Source organism: Aethina tumida, chromosome 1 (assembly GCF_024364675.1).
Source record: "Aethina tumida isolate Nest 87 chromosome 1, icAetTumi1.1, whole genome shotgun sequence".
NCBI classification, from domain to species: domain Eukaryota; kingdom Metazoa; phylum Arthropoda; class Insecta; order Coleoptera; family Nitidulidae; genus Aethina; species Aethina tumida.
This window is the reverse complement of record NC_065435.1, coordinates 72,970,028-72,983,325: the sequence shown is the minus strand read 5'-3', so window position 1 is coordinate 72,983,325 and position 13,298 is coordinate 72,970,028. Positions and strand designations below refer to the sequence as shown.

At 32.0% G+C, this 13,298-nt stretch overlaps 4 protein-coding genes across 5 annotated transcripts; 2 read left to right on the top strand and 2 right to left on the bottom strand.

The window, feature by feature from the left end:
* Nucleotides 1-265: 265 nt before the first annotated feature.
* On the top strand, nt 266-2,971 carry LOC109597987 (GDP-mannose 4,6 dehydratase). The gene is made up of 2 exons (XM_020013790.2): nt 266-418; nt 1,658-2,971. Exon 2 carries the CDS (start codon nt 1,743-1,745, stop codon nt 2,817-2,819), a length of 1,077 nt encoding a protein of 358 aa, XP_019869349.1. The 5' UTR covers nt 266-418; nt 1,658-1,742; the 3' UTR covers nt 2,820-2,971.
* Nucleotides 2,972-3,759: 788 nt separating this feature from the next.
* On the bottom strand, nt 3,760-5,645 carry LOC109597982 (60S ribosomal protein L11). 2 transcript variants are annotated; one of them, XM_020013783.2, is made up of 4 exons: nt 5,513-5,645; nt 5,022-5,153; nt 4,255-4,441; nt 3,760-4,080 (listed from the first exon to the last, which is right to left on the bottom strand). In XM_020013783.2, the coding sequence occupies exons 1-4, from the start codon at nt 5,516-5,518 to the stop codon at nt 3,842-3,844; spliced, it is 564 nt and encodes a 187-aa protein (XP_019869342.1). In that variant the 5' UTR covers nt 5,519-5,645; the 3' UTR covers nt 3,760-3,841. The 2 variants fall into 2 exon arrangements, with proteins under 2 accessions (XP_019869342.1, XP_019869341.1); XM_020013782.1 differs by lacking the exon at nt 5,513-5,645 and adding an exon at nt 5,338-5,361.
* Nucleotides 5,646-5,781: 136 nt separating this feature from the next.
* On the top strand, nt 5,782-8,529 carry LOC109597976 (dynein regulatory complex protein 1). Its single transcript, XM_049970868.1, has 7 exons — nt 5,782-5,995; nt 6,188-6,360; nt 6,410-7,218; nt 7,266-7,800; nt 7,862-8,090; nt 8,141-8,301; nt 8,360-8,529. The coding sequence occupies exons 1-7, from the start codon at nt 5,868-5,870 to the stop codon at nt 8,527-8,529; spliced, it is 2,205 nt and encodes a 734-aa protein (XP_049826825.1). The 5' UTR covers nt 5,782-5,867.
* A 70-nt stretch (nt 8,530-8,599) lies between these two features.
* Nucleotides 8,600-12,923, bottom strand: LOC109597993 (uncharacterized). Its single transcript, XM_020013801.2, has 14 exons — nt 12,526-12,923; nt 12,252-12,477; nt 12,073-12,199; nt 11,899-12,024; nt 11,709-11,840; nt 10,370-10,495; nt 10,259-10,308; nt 10,076-10,201; nt 9,676-9,975; nt 9,378-9,615; nt 9,228-9,330; nt 9,039-9,178; nt 8,809-8,986; nt 8,600-8,757 (listed from the first exon to the last, which is right to left on the bottom strand). The coding sequence occupies exons 1-14, from the start codon at nt 12,856-12,858 to the stop codon at nt 8,629-8,631; spliced, it is 2,334 nt and encodes a 777-aa protein (XP_019869360.2). The 5' UTR covers nt 12,859-12,923; the 3' UTR covers nt 8,600-8,628.
* Nucleotides 12,924-13,298: the final 375 nt, after the last annotated feature.

Below are 13,298 nucleotides of genomic sequence, written 5' to 3'. Positions count from 1 at the left end.
GCCTGATATACCACTTCTCCCCAACGTTAGTATAAAATTCATAGTATTCTAAAATTAAATATTTTTTTTCATTTATTTAAAATACAAGTATTGGCATTTTTGCAATTCATATATTTCCGGCAACTTATTTAATTCAAAAATTGTAATATTATATGAATTTAAAATATGTTATGCACTAAAATTACTTATACACGTCACGAGGTAAAACTATTTAAGAACATTGGCAATAGCACGGACAACACAACAATCTTGTAATGATCCAAAACTAAAATCTAACCTACTAATTCAAATGTAAACAATCGCCCAATATCTTTTATTGTATTTAACGTTAATTTGATATTTTTATTCACATATAATACCGAAACATTCCTGTAGTTTAGTGAGAAATTACTTGGGATTTTGTCGGGGTAATTATAAGGTATGTATATTTTACGCCTCGTCAGCAAATAAATTGTAAGCGGATATTGTTATCGATGTTTATTATTTTGTTGATGTGTGAATCTGATTATAGAGTTTTTATTGAAATATTTATGCGAAAATTTATACATTTTATATTTTGAGGGCGTAAAATATGATAGGGGTTATAGTGTCCTTTTTTGTACATTAAAAAAAGGGAAGGAACACCTTGCTGGACAATAATTATTTTAGTTTGTTCACTTATATAAGTAGCCACAATATTAAATATCACATACTCTATGGTAGCCTTTTTTTCAATAGGTGTTCAGTCACTCCAATTTAATGAATTGTCAAATATTAGTAAATGTTTAAAAGAGAGAATTAGATCCCTATTCAATTTTATTTTGTTTTCAAATTATAGCAAAATAACAAATACCTACATAAAACCACATATATACATTGTCATAATCATATATTTATTATGTTATATTGTGACTGTGACTAAAAATGACTTCTAAAATGTTCTATGCATCGTATTATAAGAGCGCTCTCCTGGCATCTCCTTTTTCTTTAATATCAACTGGTTGTGGACTTACTTACTTTACATATTTTCCTAGTAGGACCGACCGAACCAATCCAACGCTTTCATTTCGATAGAAAACCGGCATAAATGTATACAGAATTAATTAGTGAAATTACTTGAAAGCAAATGAAGATTAGATAAGAACATACGAGTTTTTATTTTGAGTGTATGTTTTTAATACACTCTGTAGTATAGCGTTTCTCCTGACTCATCCTGTATATGTCACCCTCAGTTCGAGTACTATCCCACTTCCGCTGATTCCACCTAAGTACCATATGCAACCAACTGTACTACTTGTCTTGTGAAGGCACCCTCCAAGTATTGTTATTAGATTATGTATTCTTATTATATATTTTTTATGTAAATTATAAAATATAAATAATTTAAAATGAAATTGGTTATATATAATTCATTTCAATAACATTCAGATCAAATTATATCAATTATGAAAAGTAATAAATTCATAAAGAACTTGTAATAACGCTCTAAAATAGGTAATGTAATAATTTTCACCTTTAAATTTCAACGAATTTTTCGAACAATTACACCTACATACTATTCAAGAAGTTTTTGTATTAACGATTATTAGGACGAATTTTAATCAATTTTGATAAAATACTTACTGTATTAATGAAAATGTATTTCTGAAATGAAATAATTTTTTTTTTCATTTTTCAGATTAATTTGAAGAAAAAAATGATGAGATAACAAGTTTCGCCATAATTGGAAATTGTAACATTTATTAATTGCCTACTTATTAAACATGAATATGGAAGGAAAACCATCGAAAAAAGTAGCTCTTTTAACAGGAATTACGGGGCAAGACGGCTCCTACCTTGCCGAATTCCTGATCAACAAAGACTATGAAGTCCACGGCATTATTCGGAGAGCCAGCACATTCAACACAAGACGAATTGACCATCTGCACGACGATTTATTCGCTCACAAAGGTGGCAGACTCCATCTCCATTACGGCGACATGACCGATTCGAGTTCGTTGGTGAAGATCATATCGAAAATCAAACCGACGGAAATCTACAACCTAGCTGCACAAAGTCACGTCAAAGTCTCCTTCGATTTGAGCGAGTATACTGCCGAAGTAGACGCGGTCGGTACACTGCGACTATTGGACGCAATTAAGACTTGCGGCTTCGAGAAGGTGACGAAATTTTATCAGGCCTCCACGTCGGAATTGTATGGGAAGGTGGCCGAAGTGCCACAGACTGAAACCACCCCGTTTTATCCCAGATCGCCTTATGCATGTGCTAAACTGTACGCTTACTGGATCGTCGTTAATTATAGGGAGGCTTATGGTATGTTTGCGTGTAATGGTATTTTGTTTAATCATGAAAGTCCCAGGCGAGGAGAGACGTTTGTTACCAGAAAAATTACAAGGGAAGTGGCCAAGATCCACTTGGGATTATCGCAGTTTTTGGAACTGGGTAATCTAGATTCCAAAAGAGACTGGGGACATGCTAAAGACTACGTTGAAGCTATGTGGATGATGCTACAACAAGAATCACCAGATGATTTTGTAATTGCGTCCGGGGAAACGCACAGCGTTAGAGAATTTGTGGAGGCCGCTTTTAAGTATGTGGGAAAAGAAATTGTTTGGGAAGGGGAAGGTGTGGACGAAGTGGGTAAAGAAAAGGACACCGAGATCGTCAGGGTGAAAGTCAATCCTCGATATTTTAGACCAACTGAAGTTGATTTATTGCTTGGAGACGCAACAAAGGCGAAGAATAAGTTTAATTGGACTCCAAAGGTTTCATTCTCAGATTTGGTCAAAGATATGATGGCGTCTGATATAGAACTGATGAAGAAAAATCCCCTTGCATAATTATATGCATTTTTCTTTTGTATTTAGTGTTATATATATATATTTGTATTTTAGAATATTATGTATATTAAATAAGTTTTAAATTTGTTTCAATTTTTTATAATAAATTACTTATTTTATCTCGGGTTTAAATATACATATATAAATTTTGAGCTTAATGTTGTTAATGGTATTCTATTCCACCTTAGTATATGCCACGTGTGGCCAACCTGCAGCTCGCGAGCCGCATGCGGCCGTTTGAAAGATTATTTTTGGCTCTCGATAAATGTACCCGAGTTCCCTTTTCATTCCAGAATTACCAAGAGAAGTAAAATAAATGTGTTTAATTTTTTAATATTTAAATTCAATACATATATTTTGTATTTTTATTTATGTTTTCAATAAATATAATTTCTGTAAACAAATTTTTTAATACCTTTTAAATGCATATTTAATTGCGGTCGCGATACATTTCAAATTTTGAAAAATGACTCAGACTATCAAGAAGCTTGGCCACCCAGGGTATATGCTATAAAAAAGGTAGACATTTGTGAATTCATTACACAATTACACGTTTGGTGCATCTGAATTTATGATTTATTACAGAATGTTTAGTGTAAATACAGAGAAGAATAAGTAATTAAAAATATATGAATAGAGGTATTATTTTGTTCGAAAATTGTGGTTGTAAGTAAACACAAATGTACAATTTAATATTAGCATAATTTTGAATCACCCTGCTTTTAAAATTTACATTTTGTAATATAAAATTTAAAAAAATGCAATACATATTGTTAAGGAGATTGATAAACAAAATTAAATACGAGAAAGATTGATTTTCGCAGAAACCAGATATTACATAATACAATTTATTTCACAAAAAACTTTTAATTTCTTCCGTGTTTAAGCTATAATTAAGCATTTTAATTATTAAATATGGGATGAAAAAAAAAAAACAGAATGTTTTATATAAACTTTATTTGGTGTAAACATACTTTTATGTTAATCAGATAAAATCATGGATACACCATGCAGGATTTAACTTATTTCTTACTAGCCAAGATGATACCATCATATTTCTGTTGGAACCATTTAATGGCGTCTTCCTTAGTTAACCTGTGTGGAAATCCTACTTTTCCTTGTTTCCTGCGCCTGTGGGCAACGTTGAAACCTGGACGACCCAAGACTACATAAAAGTCAAGACCATAGATACCAATGCTAGGGTCATATTTAATACCCAAGTCAATGTGTTCCTGGATACCAAAACCGAAGTTTCCAGAGGCTAAAATTAAATATTCATATTAAAAAATGATCAATATTTCAGGGATTGAATGTAGAACAATTAATTGATTGCCTCAGATAGTGTTTACATCATTATTACTCAAGAGTAGCAAATACTAAAGAACATCATGGGCACAAACATATAATCAAATATTATATAAAAAATGGTACTTACCAGAGAAGTTATCTCTCCTCAATTCGTATTCACGTACTTTAAGACCTCTCTCAAGGATCTCTTCAGCTTTGGCGCCACGTACTGTACAGTGCACGGCAATCTTTTCATTACGACGGATACCGAAAGAACGTACAGTGTATCTGGCTTTGGAGAAAACTGGTTGTTGGCCAGTCAGTTGTTCCAGTACCTTAAAAGTAAAGATAAATGTTAGTTTGTCATTATAGTCACATTGAGTGAGCTGTATTAAAAGAAAATTGGCCTCAGTCATGTATTAATATCATTATACTTCAAAAGTAGCAAATATTTAATGAACATCATTAGCAACAAGTTTGTAATGTAAAATATAAGAGGCAAAAAAGTATAAGAAAAAATAGTAATTTTAATTGATTTACTTTGGTCAAGTTGACTAATAAGTATATTTCAACAACAACCAAATTATGTAAATATAAATCTTATACCTCATGATATGATATTTTACTTTTTGCCCTCAAAACTATTCACACTAAGTGAAGTACAATGAAAATATTATCTTGTATAATATTATAATTAAAAGTAGCAATTATTAAATGAAACAAACTTGTAATCAAGAATATAAGAAACAAAAGGGTATAAGTAACAAAATGGCAAAGTTTGGGTAAGTTGGCTAATAAGTCTATGTATCAACTCCCAAAATTATGCACATATTAATTTTAACTATGTATCACCCTTAGACATTTTGCCCCACAAAATATACAATTTTATAGATAAAAATTATGTGTAATAGTTACCTTAGCGGCACGGGTAAGTCTGTCACCAGATTCACCAACGCAGATGTTCAGGCAAAGTTTGCGGATGTGCAAATCCTTCATTACATTTTTGGATTTGTCTTTAACTTCTTTCTTCTCCTTTTTCGCAACGGGCTGCAAATTTAACGCACATTTCAGACTTCGAACATTTTTAGGTTATGTTTCTTTTTAAACCGAATTTCTTCATAACACACAATGATTTAAATTTAGTCGAATCGACTAGTATACAATTTTTAAACATTGTACTTGTAAATTGCCCTTAACATCAAATAAACATTGTGTTATGGTAAACTCTTACACATGACATAAACACTCAAATTTTAAGATAATTTGAACACGAATCACAAAAATTTCACTACAAATGTTTCGGATGAAAATCATACGAATACATTTTAATAAAATTAAAGAAGTTTTTCTTATGATTCCTTGGATGATTGAAGAAATTCGGCCACTTCAAAATTCACTGTACTCACCGCCATGGCTGTTTTTTTGGAAGGAAGTGTTTCTACGCCGATAATATAGTTCTCAACGCTGGTCCTGGTCTGCGCAACGCAACGTTGCCATATCTCTTCTATATTCGTTTCCAATTATTTATATTATATAAATCACGATATATAAATAAATTATAAATATGTCACACTATTATTGTTATGTAAGTTATAAAATAGTTAATTCTCATTAGTAAAAACTTCAACCAGCTAACATATGTAACATTATTTGGCAACGTTGATTTCCATGGCAACAAGGTGGGAAAATTGATTTAACTTAGGAATTTAATTCTGTTTAACGTTCATTTAGTTTACAAATTTTGTAAATCAGTTATAAAAGATGGAAGTTAAAGAGTTAACTGATGATTATATTAGCGATGTGGAACCAGATGTCGACTCATCCGACCCGAATGAAAGAAAATTGGCCAGAAAATTGAGAATACAAAGACGATTAGAGTCGTTAAGAAAGTAGGAATAATTAAATTTTATAAATATTAGTTAGTAATTATATTCTTGTATATTTTTAATGTAGGTATTATAAAATTACAGTAAAACAAGATTTTTAATCCTATAATTTAATGTAAATTTAAAAGCATGTAGTTCACAAATTAAATTAAAATTTTGATTAATATAAATATCGTTATTCCTGCATTTTCATAGAAAGCAAATAATAGATTGGCAAGAATTCGACGTTGAATCAAAAAGTCCAATTCAACAACAAATCGCGAAAAGCTATGAATTGATGGAAAAATATCTGCAGCAAGCTGATGAGTACATAACAAACGTACGAATTGCAAACGACACAAGAGAAATGGACAGACGTGAAAGAGAAGGTTTTTCAAATATAATCTGATCTAGATAGTCGTTAATAACATTTTTCAGGCATCAACCGTGAGAATATTCTTAAAAAATTAGAAGACGATGCGAAATTGGCTCAAGAAAAATTCAACGATATCTCCGAAAAATGGCTAGAAATCTTGAACTACAATGATCCTCTTTTGATAAGCGAAGCCATACAACAGCAACAAGAAGCCGGTCTTGAATTAGTCGCTCAAAAGGACGAATTGATTGAAAATTTGAAACAGGAAATTCGACAGGCCGACAGAAATTTCGTTTTGGATCAACGCAAACAGAACGAAGATATCAGTACCTTGAGTCAAAGAATTGAAAAACAAGTTACTTTCATGAGAAATATGTACCATCAAGAGCTCGAGAATATAGAAAATGTGATGGTGAGCGAAAGAGAAAAACTATTAAAACAAGCGCGAAAGCGCTGGGATGATCTGTATAAACAGAGGGATTTAGATGAGTTGAGGAGTAATGAAGAAAGAGAACAAGCTTTAGAGCAATTCTATCAGAATTGGGACAATCTCAGAATTGATTTTCAAGAAACTTTTAGAGCTACAAAAATAAAAATGGAAAGAGAAATAGATGAACTTCAAAAACAACTAGAAATTATTAAAGCAACAACTATTTTAAATAGTGAAAAACTGGATTACAACTACCAGATTTTGAAAAAACGAGAAGACGAGAGTATTAGAATAAAACTGCAACAAAAAGCAAAAATAAACAAGCTAAAATCAGTTACTATTAATTTAAGAAAAAAAAGTAAAGAATACAAAGAGAATTCGCTGCACATGATAAAAAAACTGGAAGATGAGATTAAAAAACTAAACGTGTCCATTATAGAGGTAAATAATAGGTTTTCAGTGTAAATGTTATAACTTGAAAATTTTAGGTGGAGGCAAAAGCGGATCATTTTGCATCAGCAAACGACAAAAAGTTCCAAAAGGTGTTAGAATTGAACAAAGACGAGGCTCTAAGCATTTTCAACAGAATTCAAGAAATCGATGAGGTTTTACATGTTCAGCAAATGGGTGAAAACTGGTCACCTTTTCGAGGTGATTTAAAGTTCCATTATTACGAGGAACTTTGTAAAAAATACAAGAATACTTCTAAACAGAGAGAAGATGGTATATGTTCAAGAAGTTCAGAAGAAGTTTCAATGGCGTTGATTGGAGGCAATGAAAAAGAAGCATCGCAATGTTGTAAATTGGTGAAACAGATTTTAACACAAGTTGCCGATCGATCAGGGTTTTTAATTGAAGAAAAGCTAAAAAATATTTTAGATCCATACCTAGATTTGCAGAAGACGGTTCTTAACATTGATAACATTTTTGAGGCTTTGGGAATAAATAATACAAATGACGTTGAGTTGCTCGTTAATTTTTTTATGCCATTCGCTATTTGTACAATTTGTAATAAACAAGCTGGTATGTAAAACTTGTAAATTTTATTATATAGTTTTAATGGTATTCAAAAATTGATTTTTAGAAGGAACTGATCAGGAACGTACAGGAAAAGAGGAGGAAGATTTTGATAATAAGTCATTATCCCTGACTGAAATAGAACAAAAAAAATGTCAGAAATATAAAGAAAGAATTTTTGAAAGCAGCTCATTTGAATGTGCGGAACGTCATATTTTAAGTATTAGTCCCGAGAATGTTTTACTAGCTTTAAAAAAATTTGTTCGTGCATTTTATTCAGAAAGTACTCAGAAGTTGTAAGCTGTACGATATTTGGCTTGATGTATATATAAGTTATATTTTTCAGAGATATAATAACGAATAAAAGAGACACAATTTCTCGGCAATTACCGGTTACTGAAATCAAAAAATTTTGGAGTAAGTACAAAGAAGCATTTCCAAAGGAAAAAGTGCAGTTGTGGGGAGCCCTATTGGTGGGATTGAAAAAGTATCATCAGTTATTAAAAGGTGTTTTCTTTATTTTAAAAACTGTGCAATAGAGATTTTCACGTAATTAAATTTTTAGATAGAAAAGAACTAAGTGTTGAAGTAGTTTATTTGAGAAAACAAAACCAGGAACTAACTCAGATATTGTCAAACTATTTCCATCAAGATAAATTGTTGTCTCCTGGTTATGAAATTAATTCAAATAATTCGGAATTAATAAGTAGTGCTCAAATTTTTACAAAATTATAATTAAGCATTTTTTGACTTATTATTAATCTGTTCTGTAATAAATGTTTGTTTATTTAAATTAAATAAACTATTTGTATATTGTAATATGTATTTATAAATTTATCCATTCTTTGCCAATCTTAAAATACGTAATTTTGCCTGATCTACAAGCACACAAGCAGCTTCATTCTCACCTCCACAGTACTTTGAGGATGAAAAGATGGTGACCATTTTACCTTTTTGTTGAATCTACAAAAACTAAAAGTAAAACAGAAATACTTAGTCAATAAGTAATATTACATAGTATCCTGCTTGGACAACTTCATGAGCTCTAATTAAGTGAGTTAATTTGTTTGCCTTCAAAAATCTGTCTAAAGCTTCAGCGCTAAAAACGTGAGCAGTTCCTCGTCTAGCATTTACAGCAAAACCTTCATTCGCCATCAGTTCCATACTTAGTTTATCGTTCATTTGTTTTGGTCTTAATAAATAGAAAATATAAGTAATTAAAAAAAATTATGTATATTATTTACTTGACTGGGTCGTTCCACATAATTTCCCAAGCCAAAGAACTTTGTTGATTCGGTTGGTTCAATGTTACTGGTATATCATTAATGGCAGAAATTACAGGACATAACCAAGGAGGTGGACAACCACCATGACAACAAAAAATCTAAAAAATTTTCAGTTAAAATACAATTTAATCCGGTTAAAATGTGTACCTTCGAATCAATTACAGCTGCCACTGGCATATTGTCAAAGGCTGAGTTTAAAGTGTTCCATAGATCTGCTCCAACTTTTTCACCACACTTCAGCAAACATTCCCTATAAATCTATATTGTATGTTTGATTTGAGATAAAGTGGAGGTTACCCGTAGAATGTGAACATCTTTTGAACATCTCTAATTTCGTGGTTACCTCGGAGCAGATGAACTTTGTGAGGATTCTGTATTTTATAGGCGAATAAATATGCTATAACTTCTATACTAAAGGGACCTCTGTCAACATAATCGCCAAGAAATAGAAGTTCACAGGGACATAAGTTAGCACCCAGATGCCACAATGTCCCTTCAAAATGTAACAAATCAAAAACGTTCCCATGAAGATCTCCTAAAATATGACTCATGCATGAACAATTTTCATAATTTTCTCAAAATTAAATATACTAACCCATGACATACATTGGAGAAGTAAGTTGTAAAAGTCTGGGTTCTTTTCTGAAAATTTCCTTCGCCATGTTCGCGACAGTTGTTAAGTTTCTAATAAAAGATTGAGCGTCAAGTTGCCCCCAGTTGTATGTAGGCTTTTCATTTTTGGCAGGATTTAACAATTTCTTGTTTAAGGGACATAAATATCGAAGCGCTTTCAAAACATCGTTGCTAAACGAATTGGGACTGAAGACATCAATTGATGCCTTTCTATCTACCTCGGTACCCAAGGGTCTCCGCATTGTATTTGTAGATGCTGATTCTGTTTAATGAATTATATTAAGTCAGTAAACTATTAAATTGAATAAATAAGTAATAATGAATCTCATTGTACAAGAATTAAATTATGTGAATGAGGTTACCTGGAACACTAAAAACTTGTTCAACGTTTATTTGATTGCTGTCCTTGTTTATTCTGATTGTGTGCACAGCTAGTTCGAAATCTTTTGAGGAAACTCCGGTATTGGCTACCACTGTAGATACTTTTGCTAAAAGGGTTAAAATGTTAAAAATGATTTTAAGTAATTTATATAATTGTTATTTACAATCAATAGCTGGAGCATTAGGACTACTGCTTAGTATCCCACTTCGATTACTAAAATTTAAACATATTTTAATAAAAATACCTTAGCCAAACTTATTAATGAAGTAGAAACCTTATGAATTTTTGCATGTCCATAGGAGATTTTAACATTACGGGAATTCCTTTAATCCTATTATCCTTGCACGCTTTGACAAATTCGTTCATAGTTACATCTGCTCCAATGGATAATCCCAGTGCCCTGAAATTATTGTACTTTTTAAATAAAATAATCTCTGATCATATATACTAACTGTAAAAAAAACCCAACACCCAGAACGCATTTAGATATTTTCATAAAATTTGGTATACAAGTAAGTCAATCGGAAAACGTATTGTCGTTTGTTTGTTCTTTTTTCTCCATATCTTTAAAAGGTATTTTAAATAAGCGTGTACTTAGTTTTTGTCACAATTTGTTTTATTTAAAAATTTATACTGAATATATAACGTGCGTTTGAACAAAAATGTGAGTATTGTAATACGATGTTGACAATCATGGAGTGAAGAGGACAGAAGAGGTAGAGCAAGAGGTTCCGGAAGACTCAGAGCTCCCATAGATTATGGGCCCTAAGGAAAAGGATGCGTTCAACACGGATGACTGTTGATGATGAAGGTAGGCCAACTGGTATTCAATCTGTTTACCTCCGACAACTTAGTGACTAGTGTATAGAACGTCAGTGGGATGAGGAATGGAATCACATTGTGTTTAGTGATCCACGTTTTGCTGTGTAGAGTCATATTTATAACACTATGGGTATAATGGTATGAGATGCTATTGCTGGTAACGCCTTCAGTTTTCATTAGTGTAATATGACGTTCCAACGATATGTAGATGACGTTTTGGAGTCTTATTTTCATCCCTATATAAGAAGAGATCTCGGACTAATTATTCAGCAAGATAATGACCGTCTACATATTGCCAGGAATACATTAAACATCCTGGAAGCCTCCTATGTGGATTTCCTTCCTTGACCACTTAAATCTTTTAACCTTTCCCCAATTGAAAATGTGCGGGATATGATGGGGCGATGCTTAAGGAATTTACATTGCAACATTGCAACAACCCCAATTGAAAATGTGCGGGATATGATGGGGCGATGCTTAAGGAATTTACATTGCAACATTGCAACAACCGACTCTTAATGAACTAAAACAGCAGATTCAATTCGTGTGGGATGAGATACTACAAGAAAATGTTGGTAATCTTATTACATTGATGCCACGATGCGTCAATGAGTATCTTAATCAAGGAGGGGTTCGACTCATTATTGACTTCCGACAATTTATGCTTTAAGATTTTTGTTTAATTTTTAATCAAATAATATTCTATAATAGGTGAATATTATTCACATTATTATTAATGGAATAAGTCAATTATATCTAGGTGTTGCGTTTTTTTGCACGCAGAATATTACTTGTAGGTCTCATCTAAGTCTTTTTGCAAATTAGATGGATCAACCGCCATTTTCCTCGCTTTCCTTGACTCTAATATAAATGTTTTAAATTCCGAAGCATTTAGTATTCCATCTTCGTCTTTATCAAAATATCTTAAAATAAAGTAAACGAATAATAAGTTGTTTACAACTGAAAAACAGTCCACACTACCCAAAAACGTAATAACTTCTTGGCTCAACTAAAGGACCCACCAGATTAACCTTAGGATCTAGCGATGCAAGCATGTAAAGAATCTCTCTAAACGAAACTCCTCTTCGGCGTTTCATATCAGCTGCCCTATTAAATCTTAAAGTAAAGTATTTGATGGCAAATAACTTTATTTACCTGAATAAATGTATTGCATCATCTCTGGACCAACCAAAATTAGACACAATCTTTAGAAAAGTACTGTGACCTAATTGTGTAGCCGGAAATGCAGTAAGAAAAAACTCTTTCAACAGACATTCTTGAACTAATAACAGTTAAATTTATATTTAATGGAAACATTATAAATTGTTACTTACTAGATTTGTTGTAGTCTGAAGCAACAACCATATTTTCATACATGTTGTTTCTGACGGTGACGATAATGTCATCACATACTTCTAAGACGTTACCTCTAATAATCATATTGTCGGGCTGGACATAATTCGGAGGATTACTGCCTTTGGCCATGTGGAAGTATTCGTAAACCTCTGGAGTTTTCAAACTTTTGGTGGTCCAGAGTTTTGTTAAGTCCGCTTCATTAACCTATGCTATGATGTGAGTACAAGGGAGAAAATTGTAAAATTTTCTTACCCATTTGACTTTTCCTTTGTATTTTCCCATGGTATTCTTGGATTTGTTTTTCTGATCGGCATTGATAGGCATGTGGTAGACACAATGCATGGCGTAAGGTGGTGATTTATCCGGGAGATAGACCTTGTTCAGTCTCAGCACTTTGTTTACAGGTACATCTCCGAAAAGATCGTTCGTTTCTTTGGTCATGGCTTGGGACCAAGAGGACTGTGTTGGAGCTTTCACAAATGGTATATATAATTCGTTCGCCACATCGCTCACTAACATAATTTCGTTTGTGCAGGTAATTACAGCTGATATTACGTCTTGTAGGTCTTTGTATGCTCGGAACATATTTTAAGAATGTTTTTTATAAAGGTAAAAGTGACAGAATTGATTTTGAAAATTGTTTACTGGTAAATTTTGTTTTAGTTTTTGACGTTTTTGTCCTAATAATTTGATATTTTCTTGTTGTATTTTGATGTTTGTTGTAAAACAAAATAGTAACTTCAACCTAGTTGGTAAGGAAATAACTTCTAGGTTTCAACCACAACAATCTTTTTTTTTTTGATTTTTAATAAAGAAAAAATTTCTATGGTAGAATTCTAGCAGCTGTTTTTTCAAATTCTGTTTATTTACATTATAAAATTCATATTTTACGTCAATTATTCAGTGCTATACTAAAATATTTATAAGATTGGCAACACTGACGTGTATTCAATTCATTCCGTTGCCTTCTTATAGATGGCGCAGTCATTGTGAGACGTTCCTCTCTCAATTTATTTAATTGAACA

Coding starts and splice junctions, on each gene's coding strand:
- LOC109597987 (XM_020013790.2), top strand. CDS start 1,743: ATGAATATGGAAGGAAAACCATCGAAAAAAGTAGCTCTTTTAACAGGA.
- LOC109597982 (XM_020013782.1), bottom strand. Junction 4,442..5,021: donor GACTTACCCGTGCCGCTAAG/GTAACTATTACA, acceptor TTTACTTTTAAG/GTACTGGAACAACTGACTGG. Junction 4,081..4,254: donor GAGGAGAGATAACTTCTCTG/GTAAGTACCATT, acceptor ATTTAATTTTAG/CCTCTGGAAACTTCGGTTTT.
- LOC109597976 (XM_049970868.1), top strand. CDS start 5,868: ATGGAAGTTAAAGAGTTAACTGATGATTATATTAGCGATGTGGAACCA. Junction 6,361..6,409: donor GGACAGACGTGAAAGAGAAG/GTTTTTCAAATA, acceptor AACATTTTTCAG/GCATCAACCGTGAGAATATT. Junction 7,219..7,265: donor TAAACGTGTCCATTATAGAG/GTAAATAATAGG, acceptor TGAAAATTTTAG/GTGGAGGCAAAAGCGGATCA.
- LOC109597993 (XM_020013801.2), bottom strand. CDS start 12,858: ATGTTCCGAGCATACAAAGACCTACAAGACGTAATATCAGCTGTAATT. Junction 12,025..12,072: donor GATGCAATACATTTATTCAG/GTAAATAAAGTT, acceptor AAGATTTAATAG/GGCAGCTGATATGAAACGCC. Junction 10,309..10,369: donor GACATGCAAAAATTCATAAG/GTTTCTACTTCA, acceptor TTTAAATTTTAG/TAATCGAAGTGGGATACTAA.